The sequence below is a fragment of the Grampus griseus genome, assembly GCF_964374135.1.
Source record: "Grampus griseus genome assembly, chromosome: 9".
In the NCBI taxonomy this organism is placed as follows: Eukaryota; Metazoa; Chordata; class Mammalia; order Artiodactyla; family Delphinidae; genus Grampus; species Grampus griseus.
The window spans coordinates 79,252,798-79,271,495 of NC_139003.1; the positions used below are offsets into that span (position 1 = coordinate 79,252,798).

Here is an 18,698-nt window from a genome sequence, read left to right on the forward strand (position 1 = left end):
ACTATAAGTAAAAATTGACCTCCACAGTAGTGGCCTTGGGAAACTGCATGTTAAGCACAACATTTCTGATATTTTATAGTAGTGAGTAAATTATTAAAAAAATATTATGCCTCTTAATATAACTCCTAGTTAATCTGTGTATGAGAAAGGGTTGTGAATTTGGGAATCATGAGTGACTGGAAATAATTGTTAAAGCAAAACCAAATGAGTAAAAATGGATTCAATGGGGATCTTCAAAAATGGAGCTATCGGAAAAATCCAGAGGAAGTCTGAAGGGGATTGGAGTCTGAAGAGGCCAGTTGGGAAACATGCCCCTGAAGGCGGGGAGGATGGATGAGGAAAATGTCTGGATCAACCATGGTCTCCTTAGGGAGGAGAAAACATCTCACAAAGGCCTCTGGCTGTAAAACCACTGTCACTGCCCCAACGGTGGCACCTCCACTGTGGCCAAGGCTCCACCTTTCCTGACCCACGTAGGGCTCCCCAGCTGAACAGCTGTGCCTGGGAGTTTGTTGACACCCAGTTCAGCCTCCGGGAGACCAAGCATGTTCCTTGATTTATAACATTTTTTTTGGTGAGCTGTTAATGACAAACTGGTTAATTTCCCTGGATAATCAAGAGTTAGCTCTACTTACTAAAGCAAAACTATAACACATTAAATATATGTTTCTAACATGGTTGAAGCACAAATTTCTACATTTAAGAGCCTCGCCTCCTTCATCTTTCAGCCATGATGTCACAAAACATAAAAACAGTTTAAACATTTCTTAAATTCAGGTGTTGACAAAGCACCTTTAATCCTGTGGAAAAATAGGCAATGGACATAAAGGGAAAAATGGCAAAAAGTGACAATAAGGTACTCTGAGATATAGGAAAGGATGCTTAACTTCATCCATAATAAGAAAATTAATTTGTATTCCCACAATCAGATCTGCAAAAATCCTAAATTTTAATAACATACTGTTCTCTTAGGTGATGTGCAACAGTCACTCTCACATGTAGTAGTAGAATATTAAACTGATATAATTCCTGTGGAGGCACATTGGCAGTATCTGTAAAAAATTATGAACTCATGTTTCTTTAGGCCCAGTAATTCCACTCTAAAAATGTATATTACAGATATATTTTCACATATGTGAATTGGCATATATTCATGTATACACATTGTTAGCACTGTTTTTGAAACCATTTTTAAAAATTGAAGTGTAGTTAATTTACAGTGTTGCATTAGTTTCAGGTGTACAGCAAAGCGATTCAGTTATACATTTATATATATATTCTTTTTCATATTCTTTTCTATTATAGGTTATTACAAGATATTGCATGTAGTTCCCTGTGCTATATAGTAGGTCCTTGTTGTTTATGTTTTATATATAGTAGCTTGTATCTGCTAATCCCAAGTTCCTAATTTATCCCTCCTCCACCCACTTTCCCCTTTGGTAACATAAATTTGTTTTCTATGTCTGTGAGTCTTTCTCTTTTGTAAAGAAGTTCATTTATATCCTTTTTTTTAGATTCCACAGATAAGTGATATCATGTGTAGTGCTGTTTTTAATAGCAAAAATTTATAAGAATTCAGTGCCTGCCAATAGCTGATTCATAAAGTGGGATATCATGCAAACTGTATCCTCTCTGAGTTTTGGTACAGGAAGACTTTTAAAGTATATAAAGTGAAGAAAAGCAAAGTAAACAACAGAGCTTATATTATGATTCTTTTTATATACCAAAAGTTAGGAAAGTATTAAAGACCTATATATTTACCTTATTTGTTGTGTAGGTGTAACAAACTCTGGAGGAATACCCAAGAAAGTAGACAGGGTTTGACCCTTCAGGGTGAAGGAGTGAGAACTCTACAGGGAGAGTGAGGCCAGATGGAAGGGAATCTATCATTGTAAATCTTTATATTCTTTCTGGTTCTGAACCATAAAAAATATTTTCTTAAAAAAAAAAAAAAGGTAAACCGGCCTGATTTTCTCCGGTATGTAAGCCTGAAAAAACTTACCTAAAATTGATGTACAGAAATAAAATGAAGAATGCCAAAATCTGATTTGTGTTATTTTTACATAATTACATTGATTTTTAGTATCCCTCTGAAACCCCAGATCTAGTACCTAATGCAGATTATCTCAGTATGCATTGAATGTTTCATCAAAATGAATTACAATCTGTTACCCCAATCCTAAACAGCTTACATTTTAAAAAAGACTTTTACTGTATTGTGTAAAATTTGATGGCTAGCTTTCTTCCACTTAATCTTTCAGGGCTCTGCCGTCACAGTGCACCATGCTTTACTACTATCATTCTCCTCACCTGCTTATAATATGTATATATATTTTTTCCCCATACCTTTTATTCAACTTTTGCCCCCTGCTGGCAATTATGCATATCAAAACCCATTGGTATTTTAAAAATAAATCCAGTCATGTACTTGCTCTTAAAACCTTTGAGGGCCTTTCCATTATATTTAGAATAACATGTCCTAGTTTACAAGGCCCCAAAGGAATGTTGAATGAAGGACACAGGGTGGTCCCAGGTCAGGGTCCCTCTGGCCTGCAGGCTCAGCTTCGGAAGCTGTTCACTTAGGACTTGCTCCTTTGGCCTCCACTGGAATAAAATGTAATTAAATATTTAGGAGGCAATCAAAAATTGTTAAATCATTGACTTTTATGGAGTAGCACTTTATATTCTATGATTTTGTTCAGTTCAATGATTTAAGTATGTGCACTCACACACATACAGTACATGCATAGACAGTGATTCTGTGTAACCTTTGTCCCATGGTGCCCTTGTGTTCGTTCAGAGACCTGTAAGGCAGAATATCGTGTATAACACGGAATAATGATAATTTATATAAGATAGGAACATAAGGAATATTAAAATTCTGACACTATTATTTTCCTTGACCAAGGAAGTAAAAGGCTGTTTAATGCCTAGGCTATTCATGTGTACTTTTGAACTTTTTCTGCTTTTGTTGGAAGCAGTTTATGATTAAAAGTTGGAACACCACAATGCCTGTTGTGGACCTTTGACTTGTAAGAAAGATAGAAATCTAAAAGTTCAGAAAGTGCCTGAAAGGCTGGCCACAGTCCATTGCTGGAAAGACCAATTAGGAAGCCCTGTTTACACTTAAAAAAAAGTTAATTGCCTATTTCTTTACCACTCTGTTTCAACGTTATTACAAGCCATTAGTGAGTATTGATCAGGTCTGTCAAAATCATCAAAGCATGTAGTAAGAAACCTTTTCCTTTGGAATTGTTAAGAAGTTGAAGAAATTTCTAACCTTTATTTCTACATTTCATTTTCTTTAATAATGCTGACTTTGTGTGTGATTCAATATTTTATTGTTGAATTAACTTTAAGACATTGAATAAAAGAATTGATTTGGAAAATAATAAAAAGTTTAAAGTCCTGGGTCCCAGGAAGTCACTACTTTGCAGGTGACTGGTAGAAGTATGCATTCAAAAAAGGAAACACCCATCCCTAGGAGATCTATTTTTTGTTTGAGAGCTTAAAAATATGTACTCTGTCCTCCCCCATCTTGTACATGGATGTGTGGAATTTAATTATATTTTGACAAAGTGAGGAGAACTGTCTCTATAATATATTGATGTCAGTGAGTTTCAAAACTATTTCCCTTGCAGTTTTAAAAGAAAGACCATGAGAGGAAATGACTAAATCCTCTGAGTATGCCTTCATTGACAGCTGATAATTAGCAGGCAGCTTAGCAATAATAATTAGTTCCCCCTTGAGAAAATTTCCGGATGAACCCTGAGTTGGTGCATCCCAGTTTAGTCTTGTTTCTTTGTCCACTGCCTCCCCCAAGTAATTCGTGTTGTTTTTAGAGTAGGAAGAAGTCAAGATGAGCTTCCTCCGGTTTATGCAGTCAGCACTGTCCATTATTTGCACTGTGTTTTCTGGAGATTACCTGAGATTAGAGTTTCTTTGTTCCCTCTTCCTGTATGTTTTCTGATTCTTTCATCTAAGCAGCTTGCAGCAGTGCAGAGGGATAAATAGGTCAGCCATTGCTTGGTAAATACACCAAGTCCACGGACTATAATTTGGTGCTAAGACCACTATTATGACTTAAAATGCTGGCTCTAAAACTAAAATGAGGAAATATTCTTAAAGAAGGAGGGAAGCTTCCTGCTTGAGGTTTTTGTTTTGTTTTGTTTTGTTTGCCTAAGTATATACCAAAAAATGTTTCAAATCATTTTGAAACTCTATCACAAGTTATCTACAAACATTTCAGTTTTCTTAAAGTAAGATGTATAAAACTGAAAATGTCACCAATTAATAAAGCAACATGAACACGTCCGTAGTCATTTGAGACAGCTTTTTAAATACATACGATAGGTAATTAAAATTGATATTAACCTAAATTTTCCTTTTGATGTTCTTGCTGTTGAATTGTTTTGAATTATATCAATCACAGCTATTGAATATTGGGAAGACCTTCCGTTTTACTTTATTATTAATATCAAGCTCTGCAAAAATGTATTCAAGTTCAGAAACATCATAATCCCTTAATAGACTAGACTTAGTTGCTTCTATTGGGAGTTTTCTATATAAGGTTATGGAGTCACTGTTTATAAGGAGCAAGCTTTTAACAAGTCAAACAATCTTGATGCTCTTCATCTCTGGGGACCAGAATTGGGGATGACTAAGCTCTGTGAGTATACAGTGGTGATAAACACCCCATCTCACATGGATCATTAATAGCTAAGCTCTCCAGTCAACGTCTTATTCAAATTTTGGCACCAACAATGACCAAATAACCTTAGCTGTGCACTGAATCTCTTAAAAGCTCTCTTTTTGCAATTAGAAAACGGAGGTAGTTGTAGGTCTTACCTCGTGGAAGTGCCCATGATTAAATGAGATGTTTAGCCAAATATCTGGGCAACCCTGATCTAGTCAAGTTGAGACCTAAAATTGATCATCACATCAGGCAGTACTCTTAAGCAATTGATATAGTTTTTCTCCTGTATTATAGTGACTTTTAATTTGAATTTTAAGAAGCCTGGGGTCAATTTTGATACTCACTTTAACAGTGTATAGGATATTAGAGAATAACTTTCACTTAATAGCATTTATTCCAGCATTCCCATCTTATTTTCTTCGTTTTTTATTTCCCTTCATTTTAGCACCCCTAGCAGTATATTTGTTTGTTCAACTGAATATATTTGTATGAGTCATCTCAGATCCTTTTTGGAAAGATGCAAGTTAAATAATCAAATAAATAAAAGTAGAAAATTAGAGTTAGTATTAAAGCATAAATACGCACAACCTTTAAAAAATGTTCCTCTGTGTCCATTATTCCAGATATATGTCTAAAACACAAATATTTACGCATAATGGGTACTTTTAACCTTTCCTGACTTAAAGTCGAGGATGTGGGAGAGTCACAGACAGTGGTTAGTACCTTGATTCTGAAATTTCCACGGAAGAGCCTGAACTTCTTAGGAATCAGTCGTTGGCATTATTCTGTTGGGTGGTGATGGTCAAAGTGGAGAGTTGCAGAAACATTCAACGCACAGCTCTCATATTGGGAACATGTTTAAAGAAAACTGCAGTCTGTTTATTGGATCTTATATTTAAAAAAAAATAAGTTAGGAATTATCCCAGGAAGTGTCTTCGTAAGTGAAATGAAATTTCTTAACTTACTACCTAAGACATGTACATGATATTCAATTTTATGTATCCAAACATACCTCGGCAGCAACTTCCTCTGAGGTGGTATGAATGAATCAAAATAAATTAGCTCCAAAATTCCTGATAACCTAAAAGTATTCCCTGACCCTGTAATCATTTAAATATATGAAAAGTAATAAATGAATATTTTAACTACTTCCTTTCAGGCAAGCTTAAATAAGGGTCGTGGGATATGTAGACTTGTTCGTTGATCACTCCCTCCATTTGTTAAGATTCCAAAAAATATAGATGCAGCACTGTACTTTGAAAGGCCGTAAAATATCTGTGGTTGGGTTTATGTTTTTTCAGCAATGTTTTATCACCTCCATTTCAAAAATGCAACTTAGTCAAAGAATTAATCATTTTGAGTGTACAAGGGTGATTAACATGTGAGGAAACCAATCTAAAGAGGTTAAGTGGTTGTTCATAGTTACTCAGGTAATTAATGGCGAAGCCAAGACCAGAACCTGGCTCTTCAGATTCTCAGCCTACAGGACTTTCATTATGGCATATACATCTGTTGTACTTTAATTCTCATTTTTGTTTTTTTTTTGTAATTTGAGTGATTTTTCATTGTAATAGTATATAGCTGTAGGCTGGTCATTTATTCTCTGGGCACCTGAGTTTCTTCATAAGTAAAATAAAGGACAGTGGTAATTCAGACGGTTACACTGTGGTTGTTTACTTTGGTGGAAAAAAAATTGATACATGTAAAGGCTGTAAGAAATGAACAGTTTAAAAATTTGCATTTGTTGAAATTTTTCCCTTTGCATTTTCCAGTCTACATCTCCACAGGAACATGAGTTCATCTTTGTGATCTCGTGGGATCGACTTCGTCATAGCGATGGGAAGATGGGTCAGAATAAAATTTGATTAGAAGAAAATAAGACTGATGGGCCAGTAGTTAGTCTCTATTACTGACAAAGAAACAGGAGCGATGACCTTTACACTCTTAAAATTATAGTAAGCATAGTATGCATTGCAGGAGTTGACAAGTCATAAAAACAAGTAGAAGTTTTGATGTCTGTATCTCTATTTATATACAGAGGTAGTGAAGTCCTAATGACTCATTGGGAAAAAGCAAGGTCATTCCATCCCTAGATGGAATTCATTTATGGAGTGCCTCCTTTACTGGTTGAGCTGCCTCTCTTTCCAATTCATACTTTTAAAAATTGGCACTGACTACTCCACTGTGGCAGCACTTTAGGGTAGCGCCCTCATGTTTCATTCCTTTCCTGGCTTTCTCTCATTTTCCAGCCAACTTATTCTTCTAAGCTTTGTACAGTACTGTGTTTGGTAAGTCTGTAGTTTAGAGACCTGCTAATTCTAGCTAGTGTATAACCATTCTTTGAACAGTTGAATCTTTTCAGATAATGATTTCACCATGCATAAAGCTTGAGGAATTATAGCAACATACTAGAATAACTGGGGAGCCTTTTCTGGAAAATACTCCACTTAGCAGCCCTGTTGTAAAACCATAAGTGAATACATGTGAAGACAAAGTGCAATGGCAGTGGAGAGCTCTGATTTATATTTTTGTTATAGTATTGAATCCCTAAAATACACATCTCTGTTTGTGAATGCCTATTTAGGAAGGAAAACAGTGTGATTCTACCTTGACAAAATTACTGAGTGGGAAAAATTTGTCTTCCAGGATTCAAGAACGCCTAATCTCTCAAATTCCTATTTTCATCTTCCCTAAATAAAGCACCTTATTATTATTTCCATCTGTCCCTCAAAACTTTAAGTTCTTTGTTTAGGTGAATGGTCAAATGATTCAGTATCACAAGTTTTACCTTTATAAATGATAATTTGATGTTCGCAAAATTGGTTGTTTTAACTAAAGGTTTAAAGTTAGCCCCATTCCACAAAACTTTGGACATCAACAGTTTCAGAGTAGACAAATAGAAGTTAATACATTCATAAAGAGGGGAAAAGATACTTCATTTCTCTTTTCTCAGAAATAGGCAGTGTAAGAGTGGACAAAGTGCTATCGATTTTCATATTTCATACTGCTGTCTGGGTTTGAGTCTTCTGGTTACCAGTATTTCACCTTCTTTGTCAGATGCATTAGGAGCTGACCTTTGGGAAATGAAGTTATCTTCTAACTTGTCAATATTTCCAAGGAGCCTCTTTAAGAAATCTTCAACATGCAGGGTTTCGTATTAATTCTCTCTCATCCTCAAAGGCTCTCACATTATCATTTACCAACCTTAAGTAGTGAACTGCCATATGCAATTAAATAGCTTCAACAAACAAACAAATACACACATATGAGAGGTTTGCCAGATTCTGGCTTTCTAAAATTAAATGTCTGTTAACTAAAACAAATAATTTGTAATTTCTAAAGTAGGGGTGAATGCATAAACACCAGCCCAAATCACAGTGGTAGAAAGTAGATCCCCATCAGTTTTAAAAGTCATTCCCACTGTACTGAATACTACCACATTAACAACACTGATAGTTTCCATTCTTGGACAATTTGATTTTGGACATGACTTTCAAAACCAGTTTCAAGTGGAAACATTTTTTCTGAGTTGTTGTTCATCTGGAATTAACTGGACTTGCTTTGGGAATATTTATTGTAGAATTGGGATTTTTGTTATACATAGAAAAGTAAATATAAAAGTCATAATGGAATGACTTTTCCGTGTAGCACTTTACATTAAAGTTTGTGAAAAATAATTCTTTCTGTATTTAAAAACGTAGGATATTTACCTTACCTATTAAGTTGAATCAAAGCTTTTCAATTAATAAACTTATAAAAGATGTTAATTTGTGCATATCACAACTTATTTCCATTGTACTTTTTTTACACACTGAACAAATATTTAAAATTTTTTTCCAGTGTTATTGAATTATTGTTGATGTATAATGTTGTATTAGTGTAAGGTTACAACATATTGATTTGATATATGTACATATCAAGAAATGCTTACCACAGTAAGTTTAGTTAATATCCATCACCTGACATAGTTAGAATATTTTTCTGTTGATTCGAACTTTTAAGATGTACTATCTTAGCAATTTTCAAATACACAATTAAGTATTATTGATGCACTATATATTTTTAATCTTTTTGAGTAATAAATTTTAAAGACTTTGTATTTATGATAAAAAGAATATTAATTGCACAGTATTAATAGGTATGAAAATAGAGCCATGAGAAGAGTGTTATAAAGGTATTTATATTTTCTCTTGTGTTTAGTGTACATTTTGTTTTGTTTTTCAGAGCTCTTGGATCTAAACAGAACGTCAGTCTTCCATAGCCCTTTTGGATTTCTTGATCTCCAGACAATGCTGCTGGATGAATATCAAGAGAGACTCTTCGTGGGAGGCAAGGATCTTGTGTATTCCCTCAGCTTAGAACACATCGGCAGTGACTATAGAGAGGTATGGAAACAGCAAACTATATTTCAGGAGAGAAAGAAAAGGAGTAAGGGAGATAGCTTCTTGCGTGGGTTTTACTTGGACTAGATTTTTCACTGTCTTGGCCATTTCACATTCTGAGTGATAATATTATTGAAATAAAATATTCATTAAAATCATTTTGAGAAAAAGTTACAAATGATGGAGAATGAACTTTTCTAGCACAGTACAGATCTCTGTGTCCCCAGAAGACTTCTGATTGGTGCACTCGACGTTTCTCTTGCCTGATGGCCCTTGTCACCACACCCACTGTCCTGACACCTGGGTTTGGAATATGCTGATTTAAAGTACCTTTAGGCCTTATTACTCCAGAAATCCCATCCTGAAGAAATACGGATGTGTGAACTCAGTATAGCTAACTCATGTATTTCTGTTGGTAAGATCACTAATTCAGGTGGATCCTTTTTAAACCTGAAGGATTAAAGTATTAAAATAGGCGAGCACCCAACTTTTCTGAGAAAGATTAACTGTAAGAAGAAAAATGGTTCTTATAATCTATGCTTATAGAGTTGAATTGAGGTAATATGTTTCCAGAAATATTGATATATCAACCTTATATAAAACATGCAGAAATATTTATAGACCATAGGATATCTTTGGCATAAATGTATTACATAATACATTTTCTTTATAATTTACTTATTTATTTTTATGTTTGTCGAAATGTATGATGTCCATATTTTTTAAAGGCATTTTTAAAAAAATGTATCATAAAAAGCAGCATACCTTCATCCCTGACAGTTCCTCATCTCTAGAGGAAATCATGTAAAACTCTCATTTCTTCTGGTTCTTACCTCCATATGTCTAAATAGCATTTGTGTACTGCTCTTCCTTGGTATTGTTAATTTTAGATAATATCTGTTGACTTTCTGTAAAGGAAGATGAGGATTTTAGCTTTCTTTTCTTTCAGTACCGTAGCTAAAATATCTGCACTCTTTCACCAGCAACCCCTACTCATCTGCCTGGTCATCTTCCCAATAGAGCTGTACCACAACTTTCAGCTAAGTAATAACTATTTACATTATTATAATTGGGAAAATGGATCACACTTCTTCCCGCCACCCCAGATGAGATATTTCCTCTTTGTTTCATTTGCTTAGATTACTTTTACTCATTTTTCACCAAACTTTCTACCAGAGTTCTTATACTCCTTTTAATATTGTAAACCGTATGGCTTTCCAAATCAGTTTTTGGTTTTTAAATGAGATGCGTCCTTCCTGATTCTCTTGTCAGCCCAGAGTTGAATGCTGGATCATCCCCTCAACCTCCCACTTGTGTGATATTCTTTCGTAGTTTAGTCTGACATTTTACTGAAACACACCTTCAATTAGCTTGCTGAAGAAAGATCCAAAGTAAACTTTTGAGGTATTTTTAATGTTTAAAAATAATATTTTTCAGACTCCACACAGAATTGATAGATGCATGTAAAATTCTAGAATGAAAATCATTTGCTCTAGAATTTTGAGGATAGTGTTCCATTGTTTTCAGACTTCGAGTATAGCTGCAGAGAAGTGCGATACCATTCTAATTTCAAAATTTTATTTATAAGCTGTTTCCTGCCACCCTGTTCCCCTAATCCTGTCCTCATGCCCTTCTATGTTTTAACATTTTCTCAAATTTTCTTTAAGGTTTGATCTGGTTTTCATTCACTGTGTTGAGACCTTTGAGGCCTGTGGGCCTCAAAGTTGAGGCACTGTGGGCCTTCTGCAGGGGAAGGCCTTGGCCTTCAGCTCTGGAAAATGTTATTATTTCTTTGATGTTTTCCCTTCTTTTCCATTTTCCTCCTGACTCTCTTTCTGGGACTTCTGTAAGGCAGAGTTTTGTTCTCAATTGTCTGGCCTGCTGTTTATTATACAGACATTGAACGATTTCTCCTGATTTCACCCACACCCACCCCTTTTCCCATTTTCAGAAGAGCCCTAGACTTCTAATTCCTGAGAATTTTTCAAGTTCTTTTTCATGAATCAGCTTGTTTATTGGCTCCCTTCACCTTGCAGGCATTTAGATTTCAGCTTTTCTCATGGGGAAAGCCAGTCAACACCTGTCCATATGTTGTAGAACTTCCAACATGTTGCTCATATTTCTTTGGCATCTCCATCAAGTTCTATTTGTCCTTTTTGCATTATGTCCTTTGGCTACTATTTTAGTTGCAGGATGAAGTGGAGACACATAATGTGTTAAACTCTTTCCTTTTTTTTTCTATCACCCTTAATTTTATTTTCTCTGCAGTTCTCAAAAGAGATGATTGCTCTCTCTCTCTCTCAATGTCTATCTAAAATATATATTATAAAATTGTATATTTATTTATATATATAAAACATAAATATGCAATATTTGTATTATACACACACATCATTTTTGGGGATTTTTTAATTGAAGTATTGTTGATTTCCAATGTTTCAGATGTACAGCAAAGTGATTCAGTTATGTATATATGTGTATACATATATTCTTTTTCAGATTCTTTTCCATTATAGGTTATTACAAGATACTGAATATAGTTCCCTCTGCTATACAGTAGGACTTTGTTGTTTGTCAACTTAATATATAGTAGTTTATATCTGCTAATCCCAAACTCCTAATTTATCTCTCCCCCCACTGCCTGTCCCCTCTGGTAACCATAAGTTTGTTTTCTATGTCTGTGAGTCTATTTCTGTTTTGTAAATAAGTTTATTTGTGTCATATTTTAGTTTCCACATATAAGCGATATCATATGCTATTTGTCTTTCTCCGTCTGACTTCACTTAGTATAATAATCTCTAGGTCCATCCATGTTGCTACAAATGACATTATTTCATGAGTAATATTCCATTGTATATATATACTACATCTTCTTTATCCATTCATCTGTTGATAGACATTTAGGTTGTTTCCATGTCTTGGCTATTGTAAATAGTGCTGATGTGAACATTGGGGGGCATATATCTTTTTGAATTGGAGTTTTCGTCTTTTCCAGGTATACACACATAAATCTTTAAGACCATCAAGGACCTCCTTCTTCCAGACAAATTCAATGGATTTTCCTCTCCCTTTTTTGGATGGTCATTTTCCTCCTAACTGTGGTGTTCACCACGTGGCCCCCTTCTTTTTCTCTCGGGTAGATCATCTGCACACTCCAGTTCTTTGAAGGAATAGCTAAGCCAGGGGTGGTTAGAATGGGGGCCATGGAATAATCTCTGTTATGGGATGATTTCCTCCCCCCCAACCCCTAATTCATATGTTGAAGCCCTAACTCCCAGTCCTGAGAATGTGACTTTAAAGATGTGATTAAGTTAAAATGAGGCAATTAGGGTGGGCCTAATCCAGTCTGACTGGTGTTCTTATAAAAGAGGAAATTTGGATACATTAAAGAGACATCAGGGATATGTGCTCATAGAGGGAAGGCCATGTGAGGACACAGTGAGAAGGCAGCCATCTGCAGGCCAAGGGGAGGCCTCAGAAGAAACCAGAGGTGCCAACACCTTGAACTTGGACTTCTAGCCTCCAGAACTATGAGAAAAGAAATTTCTGTTATTTAAGCCACCCAGTCTGTAACATCTTGTTATAGCTGCCATAGCAAACTAATAAAATCTCCATATTAACATTATAAGTATGTGAATATGGAAAGATCCTTCAAGGGATCCGACACCCAGAAGATTAAGAATCTTTGCATTAAGGAAGTAGTTCTTAAATTGCTGTCCTGTCTGGATCCTGTAACTCTCATCGAGTGGGTCCCTGAAATCCACATTTATGACACGCTTTCTAGATGACTTTTATGTACACAAAATCTCATAACAGTTTTCCTGAGCCCTCATTTCCTATGTGGAACTAAGGCCAGGAGTTAGCAGCTTCCCACTTTAATGTGATTCTGCTTTAGAGTAGGGGAAATTGAATAACCTACTTATCCTTGATTGTTTTGGCCTAATTGTACCCTGAGGCCTTTAATGCTAGAAAGACTGCTTTAATGGAGGAAATGACCTGTGAAGACTATATAAGGATAAGAAAGCTGGAGAGTGATGAGTATTTATGAACTGCATCTTAGGGAGCTAAATAGAACAGTAGCTGGCTGTTGAAGCTTCAGGGTTCCATCCAGCAAGGATGTCAAGGAAAGTAGCTACACAAATTATTAAATTGAATAACTTTGCTGCATTCAAGGGTAAATCCTTGTTTTGTGGGGCCTGAAGTATATACAGTTTGCTGGGCCACTTCAGGAAATATAATTCAAACTTAAATTTCAAAATTGCTAACGCCCCTCCCAGGGCCACAGAAGGGCTGGGTACTCGTGAGGAATTCTGAGAGGTAAGCTACATTAACTCTGAGGTGACTTCACCCCACCTGCATTTGTTATTTTGTACTTTTCTTGCCTATTTCCACAGAATGATTAGCAATAAAACTCCACATAGACTTTCTGCATTTATTTTCAGTAACAGCAGAGTTAGACAAGGTCTACTTCATAGACAGTCTGTTTAAAAAAAGTAGACTTAAGAATGAGAGGGCTCCCCTGGTGGCGCAGTGGTTGAGAGTCGGTCTGCTGATGCAGGGGACACGGGTTCGTGCCCCCGTCCGGGAAGATCCCGCGTGGCGCAGAGCGGCTAGGCCCGTGAGCCATGGCCGCTGAGCCTGCGCGTCCGGAGCCTGTGCTCCACAGCGGGGGAGGCCGCAGCAGTGGGAGGCCCCCGTAGCGGGGGGGGGGAAAAAAAAGAATGAGAGTTGGTGCCTCAGTGCTGTCCAGGCTCTGCAGATGTGATGTTTCTGCTTCTTGGCCAAGTTCTCCTCCTGTCTTTCCTGGACCTTACTCCTTCAATGATTTACCTGTTATTATATCTTTAATCTCTCCTGCTTTATCTTTGGGTTTCTTAACCTCAATACTGTTAACATTTGGAATAAGTCTAGGTTGGAGCAGAGAGTGTCCTGTGCCATTGTAGGATGTTTAGCTGTATCCCTGGCTTCTATCCAATACACTCCAGTAGAATGCTGCCCCTGCGTCATGATAATCAAAAAGTCTCCAGACACTGTCAGATACCCCCCGGGAGGCAGAATTACCTCAGGTCAGACCACTGTGTCTAGCCCATCATTTTATAAGCAGGATACAGACCTCTCATTTAAAAAGTCCCACCATAAACATATATCTACTTGGTGCTACCACATCCCTGCTTCTTCCCCTGGGATCAGTCACCTTGGAAGAGTAGCCAAAGCCCATTTTCCCCACTTTCTCACTTTCCATTTATTTCTTAGTTTTTAATATCTTTTAAAATGTAATATGTGGGGCTTCCCTGGTGGCGCAGTGGTTGAGAGTCTGCCTGCGGATGCAGGGGACACGGGTTCATGCCCTGGTCTGGGAAGATCCTACATGCCGCGGAGTGTCTGGGCCCATGAGCCATGGCCGCTGAGCCTGCGCGTCCGGAGGCTGTGCTCCGCAACGAGAGAGGCCACGACAGTGAGAGGCCCGCGTACCGCAAAAAAAAAAAAAAAAAGCTATCCATGTTTAAATTGGCTTTTTGGCTTTTTTTTTTTGGCCGCACTGCATGGCATGCAGAACTTCCCCAATCAGGGATCATACCCATACCCCCTGCATGGGAAGCACGGAGTCTTAACTGCTGGACCACTGGGAAAGTAAAAAATCTTCTTCATTAAATTTCCTTTCAGTCACTACTTAATTTTAAAATTATCATTCTGTATTGAGGAAGAACTTCCAATCTAGATCATCTGAAAAGGAATGTACCTGTTTCTTCTCTTATTCTCCACCCCCAATTTATTTATACTTAGTGCAATATCAAGATGTGGCCAAAAGAGATAATGAAAGTTTATTATGTTATTATTAAATTCTCTAGTTAGCAGCTGTACACTCAGCAATATTAAATGTTTTTTGTTTTTGTTTTTTGCGGTACACGGGCTTCTCACTGCTGTGGCCTCTCCCATTGCGGAGCACAGGCTCCCGACACGCAAGCTCAGCGGCCATGGCTCACGGGCCCAGCCGCTCCGCGGCATGTGGGATCTTCCCGGACCGGGGCACGAACCTGTGTTCCCTGCGTCGGCAGGCGGACTCTCAACCACTGCGCCACCAGAGAAGCCCTAAATGTTATTTTTACATGATGCATAGTTATTTGAACTTCAGTCTGGTGAAATGTAATTTGAGTTAAATCTAAGGGGATTTAAATATATGCATGCAAAATTAATGAGTTACGTTTTTTTAGCGTTAAACATGTAATTCAGAAGAAACTATGTATGTTAAAAATATGATCAAGAAAGGGAAGCAAAGGAATAAATACAAAACATCCTGGTATATTGCTAGCATTTAAGGAGCATTTAAGAGTAAAATTTACACAATTATTGAGTAATTCAAGCAATTCTTAAAAAGAGGATTTAAAAAAACTTTTCCTGTGACTCTAAAATATTTCAATAATATATGATAATATTTCAAAATGGTAAATAATAATATTAATTAGTAAACCAAAACTAGTAATGAGTTAAAAATCCCTGTAGATATTACACAAAGTAAAGTTTTTTCATATAGCACCTAACAATTATTGAAAACATTTTTGTGCTGTTTTCCATATTCCATGAGAAAAATTTATTTCCTAATTCATATTTATCAGGTTTATTTGTATTACCATAAAGAAGCATCAGCCATGGTACCTTTATTTGTGTTTCTTTATTGGTTGAAAGTTTGTCTTCATTCTTTCTGATCAACATTTCATTTCTAGAATGAGATATAATGAGATATAATGGATCAACTACATGGATCAGCTACATTTTTTTTTTGATATTTGACAGAAAGAGCCAACAGATTATTTTTTTGTTTTATTTTAACTTATTTCCATTTGCAGATATTATAAGACCTTTTGAAAAGTAGCAGAATGCAATAGCAAAGAACACGTTTTATAGCCAGATTGCCTGAACTCCCGTATCTGGTCCAGCACTTAGGCGATGAGTGATCTTGGTCAGCTTATTCCATAGCTCTATTTCTCAGTTTTCTCCTCTGTAAAAGAGAGATAATCATAGTATTTATCTCACAGCTTTTATAAGACAGTTTATTGACTTATTAGTTGCCTAGGCCAGTGCCTGAAACATAGTATTATCCAAATATTTGCTATCATGGTTATTATCTAAACAAGACATAGAATCAGCACATGATTCCTATGTGCTGCCATTTCTAACTGAGGTAGGAGAGTACTGCATATTTTTAGAGATGATTCAACTAAGCTCTAGAAACAGTCATGGAGATATGAAGTATGCAGAGATGAATAAAACAGTCCCTACCCTAAAATATTTCTAATGCAATGGAGAAGATACATACATACACATCTGTCACAGGTAGCACAGTTTGAATAGAACTATAACAAAGGCCCAAGTAAAATGCTAAGAAAGTATACAGAAGCTGGGAGTTGAGGTTTCCTGGAGGAGATATAATTTAAAATTGGACTTTGAATCGTAGTTGGAATTTTGATTCACACAGATAGGTAGTGGGAACAGAGAGAGTACAGGGAAGAAGGTCAGACATTTTAGAGCACTTTGAAGTAATGACTTGGCTGAAGTAGATAGGTGAGTTGGGGCCTGAGGGTATCAACAGGGTAGAATGAGAGTTAAGGATGGAAATGGGGTTTAGACCAGATCCTGAAGAATACCGACTGCTGTGCTGTTGAAACTGAATCTTCTAGGCAATGCAGGAGCCAGTGGGAGAGTCTGAATACGTGTAAAACACAATCAGAATGGTAGTTCAGCATGATTGCTTTAGCAGCAGCATGTTGGGTGAATGGAAGGAAGAGGAGAATAGGGCCATGAGGCCAGTAAGTAGCAGTTAGAACTTAAAACCAGGTTCGCTTGTCTTAGAAGCCTAAGGTCTTTCCACCACGTCACAGTGTTGAGAACCAGGCTGCTGCTCTGGTGTGAACTCCGCGTCTCCCAAGGTGGTCTTCAGTGTACTGTTAGTTCTGCCTTTTGTCATGAGGTGTTTCTTTCCTCTTGCTTCTTATTCCCTTTGCATGACTAACGTTTACCTTCGTAATGGTTAAGAGACTAGTGGAACAGTTAGTGGTTGGTGACAGTAGTGGAGGAAAACCACTGACAAGTGCGAGAAGGAACTGTCTCCCCTTGTTAACTTAACGGCAAAGTTGAGTTCCCCACGAGGCTCCGGTATTTCAACCACAGGTGAGGGACTAGATTGTCTATCTCCTGTCGACATAGCCCCTTGCAATCTGTGCACATTTGAGAAGTACTGAGATTCCTGAAAAACAAATCAAAATTATTCTCAGGGAGGTAGCAACAGTAGTTTGAGGTATAAAATCTTTTCTTGTTTCATTTCATGAAGAAATCAAAAGTGGAAATGTTTGTTTATTTAAGCTGTATTTTATAGGAAGTCATAAAACATTCCATATTTAGTAATAAATATTCACTTTAACAAATTTTCACCCCTGGCTTTCTCCAAGTTTCTAAATTTCAGCTTTATTTTTCTAAAATTACTCTCACCACCATTATTTTAAGCTAAAGTTACACTACTTAATTTGGATATCTCTAAATATAACTCAGTCACTTCTGTTTGTAAAAATATTTATACTTTTCTCGTTTACTCAGCTTTACTGAATCCAAGGTGAAAAATAATGCTTGAATTTTAGAATTTAATTTTTTTAAGTGAGAGAAAGGCATTAAAATCTAATTTGCATATAAAATGGCAAATGGTATTTCACATTAATGATGGCAATTTAGTAAATTTCATCCATTAAAAAGGGCACACACAAGGCCGGAAATGTTTGTGTCATAATAATAGTGTTCTAATTCAAAAGCTTTGGATTATAAACATTTCAAGAACAAATCTTGTCTATAGTCCAAAAGATTATAATTCTGGTATACAAACTACTTGAATAATGACAGCCATTGTAATTAAGTATAAAAGCATAAGCAGTAAGGATAACGTGTCAGGTTAAAACTACCATTTATAAACCATTAGGCCTCTTTTAATGTGTTATACTCAATCTATTTTCTTGATTTTAATGACATTTATAGGACCTTTCATTAAAATACACATTGATGGACACTGGTACTATATATAGATATAAAATAGATAAAGAAAGACTAAAATATAAACAAACGTTTTTCATTAGAATAATAGAATTAGGAAGAGAATATTAGATGAAGTTATAATAGTGTCTTAATCACTTAAATGTATTCCAAAGAAGAGAGACTTATATTACCTGGATCATTTTATTTAATTTTTTTCAATAAAAAAAGAAATAATGTTTTTTAGACAGTTAAATTATTGCTTCTTTGTTCATTTGTTTTTGCTCTCCAAAATCTCTGAGTGTCCTAACATCTTGTAACAATAGCATTGTTAAATCCTTAATCCTGGTGTAATTAGGAGACTCAGTAGGGAGTCCGGGTAAGAATTACTTTGTAATTTAATTTTTATTTTATTTTTCTCCTTTGAGATATGCAAGAATAGTAAATGGCCTGTTAAAGTGCATTGGAACAATTAAATTATATTGTAGGAGTGTTGTGATGAAATGATGTGTATTTAACCTTCTGCTTTTTGTACCTTTCTCAGTGCAGAGAATTTGGAAGTGTCATTACAACCCTGTTGCTTAACTGCCTTTAAAAATGTTTTATGC

General features: G+C 36.2%; 1 protein-coding gene across 1 annotated transcript in view; it reads left to right on the top strand.

The window, feature by feature from the left end:
- The window catches only part of SEMA3E (semaphorin 3E), a gene marked incomplete at its 5' end in the record, with an annotated part of 261,144 nt that overhangs the window by 143,195 nt on the left and 99,251 nt on the right, over positions 1 to 18,698 (top strand). Inside the window, one exon of the mRNA XM_082662394.1 lies at positions 8,921 to 9,081. Within this exon, the coding sequence (XP_082518520.1) occupies positions 8,921 to 9,081 (161 nt within the window). The remainder of the gene's footprint in view (positions 1 to 8,920; positions 9,082 to 18,698) is intronic.